At 40.5% G+C, this 15473-nt stretch overlaps 1 protein-coding gene across 1 annotated transcript in view; it reads right to left on the bottom strand.

Moving 5' to 3' along the window:
- Positions 1–15024, bottom strand: part of LOC117708715 (PRAME family member 12-like) — a 30632-nt gene extending 15608 nt beyond the window's left edge. The window contains exons 1-4 of the mRNA XM_034502592.3: positions 14738–15024; positions 12781–13262; positions 12504–12597; positions 11052–11616 (exon numbers count right to left, since the gene is read on the bottom strand). Coding sequence (XP_034358483.3) covers positions 11052–11616; positions 12504–12597; positions 12781–13262; positions 14738–15024 — 1428 coding nt within the window. The remainder of the gene's footprint in view (positions 1–11051; positions 11617–12503; positions 12598–12780; positions 13263–14737) is intronic.
- Between the last annotated feature and the right edge of the window lie 449 nt (positions 15025–15473).

Genomic DNA, 15473 nt, shown 5'->3' with positions numbered 1-15473 from the left:
ACTAGGGATTGTTTCTTAGCTTGGCTTTCATTGCTATAAAGTGGCACCATGACAAAGGCAAATTTTATAAAAGACAACATTTAATTGGGGCTGTCTTGCAGGTTCTAAGTTCAGTCTGTTACCATCAGGGTGGGAACATGACAGTGTCTAGGCAGGCATAAAAATGGAAAAGCTGAGAGTTCTGCATCCTTTTCTAAAGGGAAACAGAAGTCTGGCTTCCAGGCAGCTATAAGAAGGGTCTCAAAACAACACCCACTCCAACAAAGCCACACCTCTGAATAGTGCTACTCCCTGTGGCGAGCATATTCAAACTGCTATATTCCACTCCAGGTCACCCATAGGCTTGTTAAAGTACATGAGGCTGTCGGGGACATACTTAGTATAGCATAATAAAAAATCAATTTGGTCCACCATCAGAAGTCTCATAGTATATAACTGTCTCAACCATGTTAAAAGTCTAAAGTTCAAAGTTTCTTCTGAGATTCATATAATCACTTAACTGTTATCCCAAACCAAGACCAAAAGTCAGTTGGGCAATCTCCAAAGTCTGCTTCTCCATGTGTGATATCAAAGCATGCTTCAGACCTCCAACCCCTTTCATCTTTGGTGACTACAGTGAACTTCTTTCTCTTGGACTGCTTCCACTCCATGTTGTCTTTTCTATCAGTAGTTATCCCTTGGTTATGTCATCTCTAACATCTTGGAGTCTCCAAGGGATATATAACTTCACAGTTCTTGTCCCAGTGTCTTTTTCCAATGTCTTGTTCCAATGATCCACACACAATCTTCTGGGCTTCTCAAAAGAGCTTGTGTTACTTCTCCAGCTCTGCCCTCTCTAGCACTCTCGGCTCTGGTTGACTCTACTCCATTGTTGTTGATGTTACTAGCATCATATGGCGCTAGCATCTTCACTATGCTGGGGTCTTCTGCTACAAATAGGCTTCATCAATAGCCTCTCATAGATTTTCTTCAGGGTACCAAACTTCAATTTCTTTGCTTGACCCCTCAATTTATGACTCCTTTATGCCTTAAAAAAAAAAAACCCAGAACCACTTGGGTAATTCTTATGTATTACCAAGTCTAGCTGCAGTAGGATGCACAACCTTGGCTATATCTGGAACACAACTTCTTTGTGCTCTTAGAAAATACTTCCCATAAGATTTCACCTCAGTTATGCTAGCCTTTTCTTAACCACCACTAAATTTTTAGCTCCAGATAACCAGCATCAACTGTCACAGTAACCCATTCTATTCTTGAATCTAAAGCCAGAGCCATAGGGCTGAAGCTTCCAAGTTCTGCTGCTTTTGGGGACTGGAACAAGTCCTCATTTTTTCTATTACATCATTACCAATTGTCTGCTTCCATCTCTCTCACTGCCTAAGCTTGACTGTCTTGGAAACTGCTGTGTGGATAGACTTTAAACTCATAGATCTGCATGCCTCAGTCTCTTGAGTTCTAGAATGAAAGGCATGTACTAACATTCCTGAAACCTCAGCTTTTCTCTACTTGGAAATTGCTCTCCACTAGGTTGGCTTTGAACTCAGAGATCTTCTTGTCTTTTTTTTCCTGGTATTAAAGACATTGTACCACCAGGACTAGAACTAAGCTTTTCATTGTCATGATTCCTCATGATTCAAATCTGTGTCTTTCATTTCTTGATTGTAGTTCTTTGTTCAATGGTAAATGCATAAATGGCAAGTTTAGCTGAGTAGGATCTTGCTCCCAAATCACCAATCCCTTAATTGGTTTATCTTCTCAAACACAGAGTTTAGCTCCATTGTGCTTCCTGGTGCCTTTATTCCTTAAACCACACGTTTCATATTTTTCCTTTCTAAGCTTCCTATGCTTGATTAGGATGCTCTCTATAAAAGTAAATCAGAGGACAAAGTCTATGTTGGACTTTTCTGAGACTTTCTTTGTGAATGCAATCCATTAAATCTCTTTACCATTGGGTAGACTCTTTAGATAAGGGCAAAGTGCAGCAACATTCTTTACCAAAACAATATTTAGAATTCAAATCACCCTCAACACCAATGTGTTTCATATTTCTACAGAATGGTCCATGAAGTCCCAATGAAAGCACTTTATGGCTTTCCATATACAAAGTCCCCACTTCCACAATTTTCCAATCAAAAACATGGTCAAGGCTATCACAAAAATGTCCCATTGCCTGGCACCAACTTCTGTCTTTGTTCAGGTTTTGTTGCTGTGAAGAGACATCATAACCAAGGCAACTTTCATAAAGGACATTTAATTTGGACTGGCTTATGTGTTTTAAGATTCAGTCCATTATCATCATGGTTGGAATGGTGGCAGTGTCCAGGCAGGCATGGTGCTGGAGGAATTAAATGTTCTACATCTTGATTTGAGGCCAACAGAAGAGGACTACTATTTTCAGGAAGCTAGGAGGAGGGTCTGAAAGCCCAGCTCTAAAGTCACTTACTCTCTCCAGCAAGGTCACACCCTCTCCAAAGCCAAGCCTCTTAATAGTGTTATTCCCTGGGCTAAGCATATTCAATCCACTATAGATTGCATCTGAACCACTCGTTACACCTCCGGACACTTCTAGTTGCTCCATAGACCACATCCCATCTATGGTGGTTCTAGGAGCCCCTCCATAAACCACACAAACAACCATCTCTCGGAGCGGGGTGGTTTATTGAACACACATCTTAAGACTGTTCAATTAGAGCCATAACTCAGAATTCATGGGCTGAGGCTATGACCCCCAAAATTTTCTATGTCATCTTATAAAGGATAAAACTTCAAAAACCACAATTAACTTATATGCAAGTGCTACCTGGTGGTTGATGCTGACTCAAGCCATATCAGACATAGAAGGTCCTACTGACCTTTGATTTGAGGGGCTATATATGAAACTTTCTAAGATTAACAAAACTCATAACACAGAGAATATAACAGGGTATGTGATCATCATGACCCTGCCCTGAACCAAGTTATTTTTCTGTGGCAAAGACCATAAAGCATATTACAGCAATAGTAAGAAACAGCTGGCAGGCTTGAATCAAAATAATTACAGCTATGCTAGGCTGCAGACCACAACAATCAGTATGGATATTAATAGCCTTTGCAATTGTTATATTTGCAAGTGTGTAATTGTTGCCTGTGCTTTTATTATATGTCTCTCAATGCATATCGTGTCTTTGTCCTTCCTGTGGTCCTAAACTACCATGTTGGTTATTTTTATTATGTTTTATTTTGATATAATTCCTTTTTTCTTTCTTTCCTTTCTTCCTTTTTCGCTTCTTTCTCTCCTCCTCTTTTTCCTTCCTTCCCTTTTGCCTTTGATTCTTTCCCCCTTTCTTTTTGAGACATTGTTCCACTATACTTACATCTGGCTGGCTTGGAACTCATGCTATAAGAGGAGGTTGCAATGGCTGGAATCCAACTGACAAATATTCACCTGCCGCTGCCTTCTGAGTGCTGAGATTAAAGGCCTGTACCACCACACAAGGCAGTTATGTGCATTTTACAAACATTAAACTCATAGTTTTATTTTGTCCTACGTGTTTCTTGTTAGATTTCTGAAGTGCTTTGTCTTCTTTTTTCTTCTCTTTGGGATAACATCTCTTTTTCATAAGGAAGCTAATAGTAATTTTTACAGTGTGGTTCAACAATAATGAATTCTTTTAGATTTTTCCTGAGAATATCCTTATTTGGCCTTCCATTTGAAATATATTTAACAATGTAATGGGCAACTACTTCTTTTGCACATATACAGGGTCCACTGTGACTGTCAAATATATATGTTTGAAAAATATTGGTCAGATCTCAATGACTGGCAGAGCCATTGCTTTAAACATTTAATGTTTGTGTTGGAATATTCAAAATGCTCCCTGATAACTATTTTGAAATAAGTAATCATTGCTAAGCAGACATGGCTATTATAGCATAGATAAAACAGTAGCTTTTTTATCCAGTTCATGAAGATCTATAAATGGATAGTGTATGATTTGCAACTGAACTTAAAAAGTGAGAAAGCAGATAGACAGAACTGTGTTTATTAGAGCACATAATGAGGCTAATCCTTTCTACCACAGGATAGTGAGGGGTCTGCCAGAAAATAAAGCTGGCTATGACCCTGTATTGAGGCAGAGTGAAGGGTTTGGGAATAAAGAAAGTGTTACAGGTGCATCATGGGATGTATTTCTCTCCTGCAGCCTTTTCTTTCTGAAATAGTTTCCCCAAGGTAATACAGACTGTATTGGGAGACAAGCTGTCCTAAGAGACACTTTCTGGGTTGACTAATAACTATTGTCATCACTAATTTTTTACTGTTCTTAGCTTAAAACTGAAAAAATGCTGTCATTCCAAATCCTAATAAGCACAGAGATACTGGAAGCAAGAGCCTTCACAGAAGTTGGAAATGTAGCATCAAAAGATGAGTGGAAAAGGGCCATCATCTCTTCTGTTATTGAACTGAGGAGAATACTGTCTAAGATTAGTTTCAGGTCTGCAGAAGAGGGAGCTCTCTGGTCATTTAATTGGAGTGGAATTTGAACTGAATCAGCTGCAATGGGTTATGAGATTGCCATCATGTGTTCCAGAAGAGACTTTTGAAAATTCATCACTAGGGAGTGATAAGCAGATGACTTGGTTATAGAGTAAAACCAAGGAACTGCCAAGAATGGTGGGGGGAGGCAGAGGAGTAGAGGCAGGAAGGCCAGTGAGAGGAAGTAAGTGTTGAGTTCTTCGGATGTGAGAGTGCCTAGTTCCAATGCCAGGAATGCTGCCTCAAAGTCATCTAGCAGAGGCAACAGGGAAGTAGAATATCAGAGCAAGAGAACAGCAGAAGACAGGACTAATATAAATGTTTCTATTTCTCCTGGGGTAAAAGGGATGAAAGTGTCTTATAGCCAGAGTCTTCCCACAGCCTCTTAAAGGTCTTTTTTCAGTTGCATCAGAAACAAAGGGAGCTGTTATAGGATGACAGCCATTGGATGAGCTTCTGTGGAACATTTTGTTTGGGTAGCAGGTACAATTCAGTAAGTAAAACTGTTCTCTTCCTCTGATGCTCTGTACTTTCCTGTTGCTTGTGCTAGGTCACTTTATGGCAGCACTGGTGGCATTGGGACTAGACACTGTCACTCCAAATCATCTCTACACTTACTTCCTCTCACTTGCCTTTAAACACAGGATAAAAACAGAACTATGGAGAGAGTAAGAAGGAAAGAACTGATCAAGGGGAGGAACCAGGAAAGAGGTTGGGCCTAGAAGCTCTCATAGGAAAAGGCTTGTGGTTCAATTTTTATCTGGTTTCTGTGTCTTTAGGCCCCATCACAAACTATTTAGAATTTATTGGTGTGGGAGCAGCTTTATTTGTGGAGGAAGACACAAATCCCATTCTTCACAGTATTCCGATCTTGTCTTGGAGTACTGCATCAGCCAAATTTAAACCATTCTAAGGCTTACCTCAAAAATAGAGCATGTCTTTTATGTAACAAAGATCTTCTTTCTTTCCTTTCCTTTTTAAATTTCAGTTTCTGTTAAAAATTTTTGGGGGCAGGTTTTCACGTTCCACATCTAAATGTATTAGCAGGATTCTTTAGAAGAACAGAACTTATAGCAAGAATATATAAATGGGGGGGTTTACTAGCATATCTTATAGGCTGTGGTCTAGTTAATCGAACAATGGCTGCCTGTGAATGGAAGGTGCAAGATCTCAGTAGTTGTTCAGTTCATGAACTGGTTGTCTCAGCTGGTCTTCTATATGCAGGGATCTCTGGGAAGTAGACTCAATTAACAGTGAAGTAATGGACTTGCAATGGAGCAAAAGTAAGCAGACAAAAATATAGGGAACTTTCTTCCTCCATGTCATTTATACATGGTGCCAGAAGAAAATATGGCCAATAGAAGGTGTGTCTTCACAACTCTAAAATCCAGATTAAACCGAGTTTCCATTTTAAATGCTTTAATTAAGAAAAATGATACTGTGGAGAGGACCAGGTTTACTGGGCATGCGTTTGTGCCCGCCTCCCTTTGTGCCTCCTTAGCCTGCTCACCCTGGCCTGCACAGCCCGTCATGCCACCCAAAGCCATGTGCAGATTCATGGCTGCCAAATCCTTGCCACCTACAGCCTCAGGTAGACGACCCTGCACAGGTGAGTGGTCCCCTGGCCATGCTTGAGTTTGAAGAAATTAAAACCTGAATTCATTGCATTATGTCAGAAGTTAAAGGTACCTGATCTTGTCAGAGAAAGAACTTGGATAACTTGGGAGAAAGTTTCATCTGTAGATGGAATTCTGAGGCATCAGTCTGTGATAACTTGCTCCATTACTTCCAGCTAAGCCAAGACCAAACATGGCTCAGAGTGTCCAGTAGAGCACAACTGCACCTCTTATGCTGACTCAGAAGTAGGGAAACTGAAAGAAAAGGGCCAGGGGCAAGAACTATACCCTTGAGTGGAGTACCTCCAATGACAGTCTCCCCCAGCCAGATGCAACTACAGCAGTTTCCACCACTTCTTGATGGACCAGTCAGTTATGAGCCCATTGATAGATTGTCCTTGTTATCCAGTGACCTACCAAAAACTCTGCCTCTGAATATTGCTACATTGAGGACCAAGTCTTCAACCTTTTGGGAACATTTCAATCCAAAGTATAGTGCCTTGTTAATTTTCGAATCATTTTATTGAATTTATAGATCTTCTAGATTATTTAGGTCTCTTATTTTTTAATTAGAGTTTTATGGTTTTTCTCACATTGATTTTGTATAGACTTTATTAACTTTATGTGTATCTATTCCATTTTAGAAGCTCATGTAACTATATATATTTAATTTCTCTCTCTCTGCCCCCTCTGCCTCTCTCTCTCTCTCTTTCTCTCTCTCTCTCTGTCTCCATAAACACACACACACACACACACACACACACACACACACACACATATATATATATATATATATATATATATATATATATATATATATAATCTCTCTTTCTCTATCTCTACCTCTATCTCTATCTTTATTCTTTTTTCTTTTTGTTAAAGACAGGGTCACACTGTGTATTCCTGGCTGGTCTGGAGCTCCCTACATAGGGCCAGGGTGGATGCAAACTCCCCAGAATCAAGAGTTAAAGGCTTGTGCACCACATCCTGCTTAATTGTATTTTTTTTCTTTTTTTTGTTTTTTTTTTGTTTTGTTTTGTTTATTGGATATTTTATTTACACTTCTGATGCCACCCCTTTCCCCATTCCACCCCCCTTAGAAAGCCCCTATCCCATGCCCCCCTTTCCTTTTTGCATTTATACACTTTTTTAAAAATGTTAATCAAAGGCTTTATAAGTTTGATAATGCTCAATCAGAGGTGTAACCCACTACCCAACCTAGATATATCAACTATCTTTGACTGGTGGAGATACATGAACATCTGCCTCCCTGTCTCCCCCCTCTTTCTCTCTCTCATCACCTAGCTTCTCCTCTCCTACTTCTCCTCCTCTCCTTACTCCTTCTCTTCCTCTCAGTACTACTCTCACCTTAGCTCCTCCTACATAGCACTATTTTTGTAAAAAATTAAACTTTTCTCTCAAAATACATTTAGAGCATAATTATGCCAATTTGTACCACTGAGGTACAAGATATTCCTTATACCCAGTCCATCATTTTGTTGACTAACCAGAACCTCTGTCATCTACTAACTAAAACACTTAGTTCTGAACCTGGCTTTTTCCTTGGCTTTAGAATGAATGTCAGCTGAAAACCATCCACTCAGATCTTTTCTCTCAAGGTAACTAGCCAGGATTGGCTATTGTATTTTTAAAAAGTTGCAGTCTATTTCTTGGGATACAACAACCAATTGGGATTAATTGAAGGTAATTTTGGCTGGAGAACCACAGGGTTCCTCACACCAGGCTGTGGGTAGTTGGCTGGGAACCTTCTGGGTTCCTTCAGGCTGGAAGTTGGGCATGGGTGCTGTGTTTCCACAGATCCTCAAGGTGTGATCCCAGTGACATGAGAAAGTCCATGGGTTTTTACTGGCTTTAATGTCATGGTGGATGGTGGATGGATCTGGATGCACCCCCTGTAAAACCCAGGGCAGGCCTGAGTTAAATAGCAGGGAGAGAGGGGGGAGTGGCTGGGGAAGTATGCTTAATTGACTCCACCCTCTTGCCTTCAGGTACCTCATTAGGATGTAAATCTCTCTAGGGCCTGAGGCCTATTCCTGTGACTGTTGGCCATAGACCTCTCTGTGGGAGTTCTTGTGGAGGGATGAAACTAAATGAAAAGAACCAGGGCTTGGGAGCAGAGCTGAACTCCTGCCTTCCAATTAAGGTTCTGGGGTTCCAAGCTCATTCTACACCAAGCATCCAGTTGCTTCTCACAGCCCACCCGCCCTACAATTTGTGCCCTAAACTTGTCTTCTGTATCCTTGTTATATCATTTATCTGAACTCATAGTCTCTCTTGAGTCTTTTGGGATTTCTGTAGAAATGACTGAGTAATTTTAAACAAAGGAATTTTTGTTTATTCTCAGTCCAAACAACTTTTATTTACTCTTTTTAGTCTTATTGCGTTATTCTGAAATTCTGTCTGATGTCAGTTTTTGGTAAAGAATAATACTGATACCATGTTTCTACCCTTTCATCAATAAATGATAGCCATCGAAAAAAAGGAAAAATGATACTAGGTGTGTTAAAAGGAACAGACCTTTAATCTCAGGAATTAGGAAACAGGGTCAGGTGGATCTCTTAAGAGTTCCAGGCCAACCTGTTTTACAGAGTAAGTTTCAGCAGAGCCAAGGATACACAGGGAGTGACTCTGTCTCAAACAAAACAGCAGCAGCAGCAGCAGCAGCAGCAACAACAACAACAAAATCAAAATGAAACAAAAAACATGTCCCCCTCCAAAAAAAGAATAAAGAGAAAACAAACTCAAACCAAAATATTATACACAAATATGTCCAGCATATTGGCTTCTAGTTAATTGTAGATGTATTTTAATTGACAACCAAAAATAACATTCACATTAAGTAACTAGGATAATCTTGAACCTAACTGATCCTCTCCCTCTCCCTCTACAGTAATGAGACTTCAAGTATGCACTCTTGTGCCCAGTATTGTGTGATTCTGATATTTAACCCATGGCTATCCAATGTTAGACAAGCACTGTAGCAACTAAGGTTTCTTCTTTCTCCTACAACTTTTGTAGGAGAAAGAAGAGCTTGGTATGCTGCTATATAAAAACGCATGGACTTATACTGAGTATATTACCCTCCCACTTGTTTAAAAAATAATTTGTCCTTCTGAGACTGACTCTGAATCCCTCATCATCTTTAAATGTTGAAATATGCTTAGGTGGGTCCAATAACTTACTTTTTCTCTTTGAGATTAAAATTTACGTATCTTCTTTACCAAGTTACAAACCCTCTTCAACACTCTGCAATGCTCTCCAAGTTTATAGCCTCTTTTTAGATAATTATTATTGCAAGCATATGTGTTTACTTGTATATATAACATATATACAAGTAATATATATATGTATATACATACATACATATATATATTCCTGAATATAATCTATTAAGTCTGAATAGATTATATTCCTGAATATAATCTATTAAGTCTGTATGAAGCTACTCATACCATGGATGCCTGAAAATGGCCCCATAGACTCAAAGGGCATGGAATTATTGAAAACATGACATTTTTGGAATAGGTGTGGGTATGGCCCTGTTGTATGAATAGTGTGACTTCAGAGTGGGATTTGCAGTTTCCAAAACTCAAGCCAGACTTAGTGGCTAATTCTTTAGGCTGCCTGTGGGTCTAGATGTAGAAATCTCAGCTCTGTCTTCAATACCATGTCTGCCTGCATGCCACCATGAGTTCTGCCATGGCAACAATGGACTAAACCTCTGAAATCGTAAGGCAGCCCCAATGAATTGTTTCCCTTTATAAGAGTTGCCTTGATCCTGGTGTTTCTTCACATCAATAAAACTCCAACTAAGAGATACATGTGTGTTCTCAGGGGTGACAATTTAGGAGAATCTACAAGCCCTCATGTGGTAATGAACTGCTGAGGCAGAGGTCCAAGGTTGAGGAAACAGTCTTGACCTAGGATGAACCCAGAGGTAATGATACAGGAGATGCAGAATGAATCTCCGTAGGGGACTTCTTGCTGAACTAACTACATTGTCTTAAAGAACACTGGCATGGCATGGAGAAGAGGAATCCCAGATATGCCTGAGACATGACAGGCTTGCTCATTCTTTCTCTACATTTCTGTAAATGACCAGATCAGTAGAGGGTTCATCCTCTAGTGGATTGGAGACAGTATGCATTCTACTAGTGCTGAATAAGGTGTGTTGTCGGATGACACTTTCACTGATAAAACTGCAATAATTTGATGGACCATGATGCCCTATGTTCATAGGGAATCCCATAATAGCCCATTGCTGTGAGCACTGATGGAACATAAGTTCTAACAACAACCCCACACCCTGTTTCTAGAATGTGTTCACTTGCACAGTCTTGTGTAGGAAAGCCTCTGTGCTCACAATCACATCCCATTCCAAGGATGGTTCAGTATACAGACTGGTTTTAAGAGCCCTTCACACTTAATTTGACAGTACTGTGCAAGTAACAAAGGAGACAACATTGGGAAGTAAAGGGTAGAAGATAATGCCATAAATGACTTTAATACAGTTTGCCACCAACAAGGCTCCAATGATAATTTCCTTGATCATACATCAGGAGGTCATAGAACAGCACAAAATAAAACTGAGGTCAATGACATGGGTAGCACACAAGAGGAGACCAATCAGTTCATAGACTGGCCTTATATTTACAAAATGGGGAAGCCAGTGTGGATCCTGTCCTGATGGAGGCATATTTAGACATGCAGAACTGTCTTTCTGATTTCACAAGACCCTGTTCCTACTATTCTATTGTCCTTCATATCAAATCACCCAAGGTCTCAATCCAGTGAACATTGTTTTGATTTTATTGCATCTAAAGCCATGAATTCAGGGATTCTGTGGTAAATGTCCTCCTTCAGATTTCATGTCTCAGCATCCAGAATCAATCTTCTATTACCTGCCAACAAAGGCAAGGGCTGGGAACCCTGTCATAGACACAGCATCCCAAACAATGAGGGCAGGTGGCTGTAGCAAACATAAATTTTTGGGGCTGCCTTTTGGACATGAGCATTTGTAGCAGCTCAGGACACAGTTGAAAAAACCTCTCCACCACAACATCACCCAGGGGATCATAGCACTCTTTTGGGGCAGGGTACACCTCTACAGTCAAGTTGTTCAGATTGGCCATGCATTGCAGAAGGTCCTTCAGTACAGGAGTGGAGAAGTCGTTATAGTAAAAATTAATACTGTTGAGCTGTGAGCACTGGCTCAGGGCTGGCAAGAGGACTTTGAGATGAGAGTCCTTCATCCTGCAGTGCTCAAACTGCAGACTCTGCAGAGTTTCAGATACATTCTCTAGGAGAATTCGGAGACTCTTGAAACATGACTCAGAAAACACTACAGCACTGAAGTGCAGTTGTTTCAGTTGATAGAGGCTCTGACACTTTGACATGTGTTCCAGGTCTGACATCGAGAGTCGGCAGAAAGACATAGACAAGGATTCCAAGGGGCTCTTCAGACATCTAGAGTAAAAACAAGACATTGGTTCTAACTCACGTTGCTGGAGGACACTAGTAAGATTGACAGAGAAGCTACATATGTAGTCAATCTGTGCTTTTGTTGAATGTCCACCTTGGAAACACAGCATGTTGGTGTCTGCTCATAGCATTGTCTACTGAGGCATATTACAATCCTGTGGGATGGGCTCAGACCACAGGTCTGCAACTCTCCATACTCACTCTGTCAAAGAACTACAGCTTGCCTCATCATGCCAGAAGAGCATACCTAGAAAGGACTAGCACAGGGAGGTTCTGGCAACATCCTGTCCTGTGTCCTACACAGTTTATTCTTGTTTCTGCTATCTCCACACTCATCATCATTGATTTCATGGTTCTACACTTGACTCTGATGATCCCCACCCCAGTGTCACAAACTTCTTATCTACTTAGTCCCAACTTGTGTTCAAACCATCCTTCCATTTAGGGAGAATTAGAGGCTGACAGACTTCAATAGAGGAACAAACTGGTTCCTGTACTTGTATCTTTCTAGAGGGCAAGTGTGGAGCCTCTCTAGCTCAGGGCTCTCTGCTCTGTCCTGTTTCCTTCCATTATCTTTGCCTTGATCCCAAAAAGGAATATGCAAAGCACACTTACTGCATCTGACCCAACACTATGGACCTTTTTGCAAGGCTGCTATCTCAATATCTCCTACCCCAGCTCAGACTCAGCTAAAGGAATAGGAATGAACCAAGTGAATTCAGTTAAGAAACAAACATTCCACACTTCTACAATGTAATGATTCTGTCATTGTAACAACCTTTGTGACTGGCATACCTCAGGTGTTCACTCATGTTCCTAGTAAAAGGAAAGTTTTTCTGCCAGAACAGAAACAGCTCACTATCCTTCCTTACCTGAACAAAATTTCCATGTTGTTATTGGGAATGAAGGAACAATTCAAATAGAGACTCTGGAGATGGTCGAGTTTGGTGAGCTGAGAAAAGAATTCTGCAGAACACGTCTTTAAATCTGTCACTCTATCCACAACATTATATTGGGAATGAATCCCATGTCGAAGGGAATTCGCAATATATGTCATTTTGTCAATGTAATGTGGAAAGAAATTTAAAAAAGACAGGATATCAGAGGTGCATGGTTTCAATTTTTCTATATAACTTCCGGGTGAAATGCTATACACCTCCCTGCTAATCTCCAGAGGATTATATTGGAAGTCAATTTGATGTAGATTGAATTTGGTAATATTTCTCATCTGGCCAAGGAAATGTGGAAATAAACTTAGGAATGGCATTACATCTACCTCAAGTGTGCATATTTTCAATTCATCAATATAGATTGGGTGGAAAATGTTCAAGACCTCCTTGATAATCTTTAGGGGGAAGCGAAAAATTATCATCTTCTGACAGATTAGCTGCAAAGAGTCACTGTTCTTCTTGGCCCACCGGAGCAAGTACTTTTGGTCTTCTTCCAAAGAGGATTTGAGGTACAGGTAAGTGACCACCTGCAATTGTTGTGTCAACGCATAAGTAGGAAGACTCTCTGGGCCTTGCTTCTTTCTTAAAATATCTGGTGAGCACGCTCCATCTTCTCTTCCAGCCCATGCATCCCAGAAATCCTGATGCACATCTCTCAAGTCCAACACTTTTAGCTTCCTCCTTCTGTGGTGGAAATAGGTAATGTTTCATAATTAAAAATAGGAACGAACCAATATGGAGTCAACTTGTATCCCACTTGTCTAACTTCAGTGCCAACATAACACTTCATACCAGGCTGTCAAGGACAGTGCACTATATGCATATGTCCAGGGAGCCTCTCAGCCCAGAGAGGGTAGTGGCAGAGGCACAGAGTAGGAAACTTCTTCTGAGGGTAGAAAACTGCAGGCCTAGGTGATTGACACCTGTAGCCTAACAGCAGAGGATAAGGCAATGTGGCCTTTGTTCTGTCTCAGAGGGAACTGCTGGTCTCTAACTTATGCCTGCTAGTCTGAGGTCTCAGGAAGAAAAAGACACTTAGAGCTGCTACTACTACTACTTTTTGTCTTTGTATTCAGAACTTCTACATCTTTCAGAGCACATGATCACATATTACACAGTTCATCACAAGTTCACACCAAAAATCAAATCATAAATTGAAATAGAGTTTACAACAGAGAATGTTCACATGCATATCCATTAGTAGTAATTATCTGGTTGAACATCCACCACTTGTCTAGCTCAACAGGTTCACTGAAGGTTTAAAACTATAACTAAGAAATTAATGAAGATTTGTATAGGTAAACCCAGGCAACATTATATCTTCTGTCCTAGCACTTATACTAAATCATGAGTTTCCTATTAGTGACCTTTGGTTAATTATTTTACAACCTCTTGGAATGTGCTCTGAGTTGGAGAAAGTCTGGTTACTATCTAAGAGCAACTAATGACACATGGAAGACAGGCAGAGTTCTCATTGCAGTTTGACTATCAGAAAGGGACTCAATAGCAGTCCCACTACAAAAGAGCTTAATAATAATCATTTATATAAATTTAGGAATTCTTATAAGATCACCAACAAGACTTAAGAAGTCATCTATTTGTCTATATAGCATCAACCCAAGACAGTACATCTTCGTGGATCTGCAGATATCTGCTCCAAAGAGGTGTGCTATTGCTTAGTGATTGTTAGATATGTTTAATTCCAATAATAGAAAAAGCATATCAATAGCAGGAAGCTTTCTTCATATAAGTCCCTTACAGCCTTGCTGAATAAGGGCTCACTTGTTGCAGATTATATAATAATCCAAGGCAAGCCATTTCAAGATGATCACCTGCTAATTATTAGCTTGTCCCATTATGGCTCCTGACACATCTGGAGACATGACCCACTTCCCTTCATTGAGTTGCTCTTGACTTGTGTCTCTTTCATATCTAGTGTCTGTAGGAAAGCCAGGGAAAGGCTCATCCTACTAGGGCTACTAGTACTCTGAGCTGTCCACTATGAGTTTCACTTAGATCAGCTTTCACCTTGAATAGTATTTCCACAAATCCCCATGTCAGTGACATTATTCTCTGTCCTGTTTGATCAGTCTTTCTGCCCTCATGTGTCTTACCACTAACCCTATTTCCCTGTAGCTCTTTTGGGTCTTGCTTACCTGGGAGGAACATTCTGGGTCATCAGTAGATCTATGCCATCCAGCACAGCTTGCATCATCTCCACATCAGCAGATTTCAGTAATGGTCCCACAGGGAGGTAGGAAAAGGGCCAGGCTGCCACCGTTGCCTTCAATAACTCTGTGCGTCTCCTATTGAATGCCTCTAGGAAGAGTGGTGGGAAGAGCATAATGGGCAGGTATTCCAGATCAGAGAAGTCTATGGCATCATTCCTCACCAGCACCTCCAGTGCCAGCTGCTCCAGTGTGGGAGGGTTGTAGGTGCTCATCCTAACAGATATTCAATCAGAAGGAACCTGGAGAAAGATTTAGGGGACATAATTTCAGGCTAAATTTTGGAAATCCCTATTTTTCACACATTGTATGAATCAGAAGGCCAGAGCCCATGCTCTGGAAATAATGGAGTATCCAGTCTGCACAGTTATCCAATCTCATGGTCTAAGGCCAAAAGTCCATCACTCTCAGCATGTAGACTCCCTTGTAAGCAACCACAGAGGAAAAAATTAACCTTTATCCCATATGATACCAATCTCTGTTCTTCTTAATTGTGTGCCTAGTCAGAAGGGTTATTCAGGAGCATACAGTCTGACCAGAGTTTTGTTTCAGGGAATAGATAAGGATCAAGTTTTCAGGCCTTTTAAGAAAATATTGAGTCAATGTCATAGGCCCAACCCAGTCTAATTGTCCTTTCAACAGATTGATCTCTCCTGGGAAGGGC

This window comes from Arvicanthis niloticus, chromosome 5 (genome assembly GCF_011762505.2).
Source record: "Arvicanthis niloticus isolate mArvNil1 chromosome 5, mArvNil1.pat.X, whole genome shotgun sequence".
Lineage (NCBI taxonomy): Eukaryota > Metazoa > Chordata > Mammalia > Rodentia > Muridae > Arvicanthis > Arvicanthis niloticus.
This window is presented reverse-complemented; position numbering and strand designations above follow the sequence as displayed.